The sequence below is a fragment of the Eimeria mitis genome, genomic scaffold (assembly GCF_000499745.2).
Source record: "Eimeria mitis Houghton genomic scaffold, Emh_scaff3102, whole genome shotgun sequence".
NCBI lineage: Eukaryota > Apicomplexa > Conoidasida > Eucoccidiorida > Eimeriidae > Eimeria > Eimeria mitis.
Genome location: NW_024015206.1, coordinates 280 through 4,545, shown reverse-complemented (window position 1 = coordinate 4,545; position 4,266 = coordinate 280). Strand labels below are relative to the sequence as shown.

Sequence of the window (4,266 nt, the reverse complement as noted above, 5' to 3'; positions counted from 1 at the left end):
TCCATATATAATAGCATGCTGTGTGAGAGATGTTACCGTCAAGAGGCGAAGGTCACTGTGCTTCCTATCTATGCTCTTTCAGAGCGATAGCTCTCGGGTTTCTCATCACTGTCCAATAATTATTCAACAATAAAATAAATTAATTCAGTTTTTATAACTAAACTGCAAATTCTTTCCGAATAAAACCAACCTGCACTCCTCATTGACCCCTTCACACAAACCCGTAAACAGCACGCGCTAAAGCATATGCAACATGAACGGCGAGAACAAATGCAGGGTCTACAGGCGGACACCACCGTTTGCATGAATTTATTTCTGAATTAAATATACGAATATTTTAAAAAACATTAAGTAGGCGAACAAATACAAGAGCGGTATCAGCAGCACCAGCAGCAGGTGACCAGGGCTGTGGGGGCCCGGCCGGTTGCTGCAACAGGAGGCAGCTGTACGAATGAGTGCATGCAGTATACCTGTAAATTCCTCATCTTTATTTATTTATTTTATTTTGAATATCTTACACATTTTAAAGGATGTGTTTTTATGGAAGACGCTCCATTATTGTCGCTGCAGGCGCCCCCATCCCTTCCTCCTCCTGCAGCCTATGCCGGACGCCCGGACCGTTATGATGGGCAGAGAGCGAAATAAACAATGAAAAGACAAATAAATAAACGAACAAACAACCATACATATCGCTAAAAACATAAATAACCACTTATATTTCACGAAGTTAAACAAATTACGCAGAATTTGTGGTCAGTTTCCACCTACATCTGGCTGCTGCGTGCAGCCTTCGGAGCTCAACCTGACGAATGGCGTCTGCAGTTGATTACAGGGGGTCCCTGCCTTTGTCTGTGACTCAGCAGGAAGCTCANCCTGACGAATGGCGTCTGCAGTTGATTACAGGGGGTCCCTGCCTTTGTCTGTGACTCAGCAGGAAGCTCAAAGGGGCCCCCAGGGCCCCCCCTTCCTCAATCAAGCAGGCAGGCCAGTAGCAAATGCACTGGCTGGGGACCCCTACTGGGCAGCAGCAGTAGCAGCAGCAACAGCAGAACAACCATCAACAGTATCTGGGGGATGGCTCTCATATGATGATGATACACTACATTACACAGCATCGGCGGAGGGGGGGCAGGCCTCTCACCCTACAGCCTCAGTGGACCCCTCTGCAGGCTGGGGTGCTGCTGGTTGGCATGGAGATATAAGAGGTGCCTCAGCAGCAGCAGCTGTTGCTGCTGCAGCAAAAGACAAAAGAAAGGTAGATGGAGGGGCCCCCAAGGGGCCCAAGGCAGGCGGTAGCAAGCGCTCGCGGCTGCTGCTGTGGGGCGGTATTTTTTTATGGTTTATACTGGCAGCAGCAGTTGTTAATCTTCATATCCAGAGAAGAGGCGAGCTGATGCAGCAAGCGCCTGCGACTCCTCTACCTCAGCAGCAGCAGCAACAGCAGCAGCAGCAACAGCAGCAGGAGCAACAGCAGCAGGAGCAACAGCAGCAGCAGCAGCAACAGCAGCAGCAGCAACAGCAGCAGGAGCAGCCTTCGGTGCCAAAGCCGCCGCAGCGTAGGCTGCCTTTGATTCGTGAGCCGCAGCAGGAGCAGCAGAAGCAGCAGCAGCAGCAAGAGCAGCAGAAGCAAAAGAAACAGAAAAAACAAAAGAAGCAGCATAAGCCTCAACTGAAACTAGATATGGTTGTGAGGACCCCTGTCGATGATCGCTCCCCCTTTGGTGGTACTCCTACGCGCATGCAGCTGGGTGTACAGCTGGCTGTAGATGGAGAGAATCTATCAAAGTATGAAGAGGAGTTTGCTGCTGCTGCTGCAGCAGTAGAACAAGCATGGGACCAGGCAAGCACCAGCAGCAAGAAAGCCTTCGCCGCTCACTTCCTTCCTATTGCTGCTACAGGTGTGAGGGTCCCTGCCCCTCTTATACTGCTGCAGAGGCATGCAGATGTAGTGAGGGGGGCTCGTCATCCTCGTCAGAGTGATAACCCTAAACAAAAACAGGTGTATGCATTTCGTCTTCGTATTCTTTCAGCTGTATATACAGCTGCAAAAGCACGCATACAAGCACTTGATGGCATAGAAGCATACTGCAGTATGAGTGGAGTGGGATCGCGCCTCCTCGGCATGAAACCAGCTCCAATTGCTACAGCAGCAACTCCTGTTTCTGCTGCTGCTGCTGCTGCTGCTGCTGGTGCTCCTGAGGGAGGGGTGGGGGGCCCCAAGACGGGGGCCCCCGAAGAAGATACAATTTCGTTTAAGGAGTTTGTGGGGATGCTGGGGGGTCGGCCTGTTGCATGCAGAGAGCAGCGGGATGCAGGTGATGAGCGCCCCGCTCGGGTGTCTAGGCAGCTCGCTGTGCGGCTGGCGAATGTATTGAGGCGTGATGATCTACAAGCTGCACAGACACTCGATACAATTCATATATTTCAAAGTTTTTTAAGTGATATAGGGGAAGATGTTTCACCTATTCCTCCTGATGTTGCGGCTGCTGCTGCTGCTGGATCTGGACCTGCTGCTGCTGCTGCTGCTGCTGCTGTTGTTGCTTCTCCGGCGTCACCATGGGGGGGTCGGTTTCAAGGAGAAGAAATTGCAGTTCCTTTCTCTCCCGGGCAGCGCCCCTTTCATGTGCAGGCGTTTAAGAAGGCGGTGCTGATGCATGACCAGTGGACCAGAGCCCGTATCCTATCGGCGGAGGCGGTGGCTTCATGGGGTGACCAGTGGTCCGACCAGAAGGTGCAGCAGTTGCTGCAAACCCTAGAAAAAAAAGAAATGGAATGCATGCAACAAAGACAAAAACTTAAAACAGAAGCACAACACCTTGTAGAGTGGATGGAAAGCCCTTCAGGGGCACCCATACATGATCTATACACCCTCGCGGTAGCGCTGCTGTAGCTGCTGCAGCAGCAGCAGCAGCAGCAGCTGCTGATGCTGCTGCTGCTACTGTTGTTGCAGCAGCAGCAGCAGCAGCACAATGCCAACTAGACATACACAGGACACGCAATAGATGCAGCAACAGCAAGATGCTGTTGGAGCGATTGCTGCAGCAGCAGCTGCAGCAACTGCCGCAGAAGCAGCGGCAGCAACAGCTGCAGCAAGAGCTGCAGCAGCAATTGTATATGAATATTCTGAGGTGTACAGGCAGCTTTCATGGGAGCCTTTGGTATTTGTTTTATTGAGCTGTAAATCAGCTAATGTGTTGCGGTGCTGCACCACAGTGGATCCCGTTTGTTGAATATAAAAATATTTGCTGTGTTCTAGTTGTCTTCTAAACCCTAAACCCTAAACCCTAAACCCTAAACCCTAATTATCAAGAGAAACTCAGCCCTTCCTCTCGCCTCTCTTCATATAGAGGAGACAGGAATAGATGAGGGTGTATATAAATAAACTTTTAATTTGTTTTAATTTCGTATATTATTATTATATATAACTATTTATATTTTGTTTCATTTGGGAATTTATTACTATCAATATAAATTAATTTATTTGTATTTATTGTCTTTATTAATATTTATTTTCGTTCTTTAGTTTTTGGTTTCTCCTATGGAGACAGCATAGACAAAGACAACAGTCAACCCTTAAAAAAAGCAAAAATAAATGTTGTTATATATATATATATATATATATATATATGAGGAGAGAACAGAGACAGCACTTGTCTCTATTTCAATTCTCTATACTTCTGTCTCTTATATTTATAAGACAGAGACAGATATATAGGGTCAATAATAAATATAAATAAATAAACCCTTACATATATGTATATATATATGAGGAGACAGGTAAAGGAGACAGTAGAGAAAACAGAAGGATGGTTATAAAGAGACAAAGAAAGAGAAAACAGAGGGGTGATAATCAAGAGAAAAGGAAAGAAAAAACAAAGAGTTGTTAGTAAAGAAACAAAGAAAAAACAAAGAGTTGTTAATAAAGAAACAAAGAAAGAAAAAACAAAGAGTGGTTAGTAAAGAAACAAAGAAAAAACAAAGAGTTGTTAGTGAAGAGAAAAAGAAAGAAAAAACAAAGAGTTAGTAAAGAAACAAAGAAAAAAACAAAGATTTGTTAGTGAAGAGAAAAAGAAAAAACAAAGATTTGTTAGTAAAGAGACAAAGAGGAGATAAGTTAGAGTACAGCAAGGGCCATAGAAAAGAGTCGTCCAGCATAAGATTCTTCATCTATTGTGTTAGATATTTTTTCTATATATTTTTGCATTATTTTTTGTGCTTGTACTTGTCTTTTTATAGTTTTATCATCGAGGTTTCTTAGATTACCCG

General features: G+C 45.7%; 1 protein-coding gene across 1 annotated transcript; it reads left to right on the top strand.

The window, feature by feature from the left end:
* Positions 1 to 880: 880 nt before the first annotated feature.
* Positions 881 to 2,890, top strand: EMH_0062220 (uncharacterized protein; the record flags this gene model as incomplete). The annotated part of the gene is made up of 1 exon (XM_038022532.1): positions 881 to 2,890. One exon carries the CDS (start codon positions 881 to 883, stop codon positions 2,888 to 2,890), a length of 2,010 nt encoding a protein of 669 aa, XP_037878386.1.
* Between the last annotated feature and the right edge of the window lie 1,376 nt (positions 2,891 to 4,266).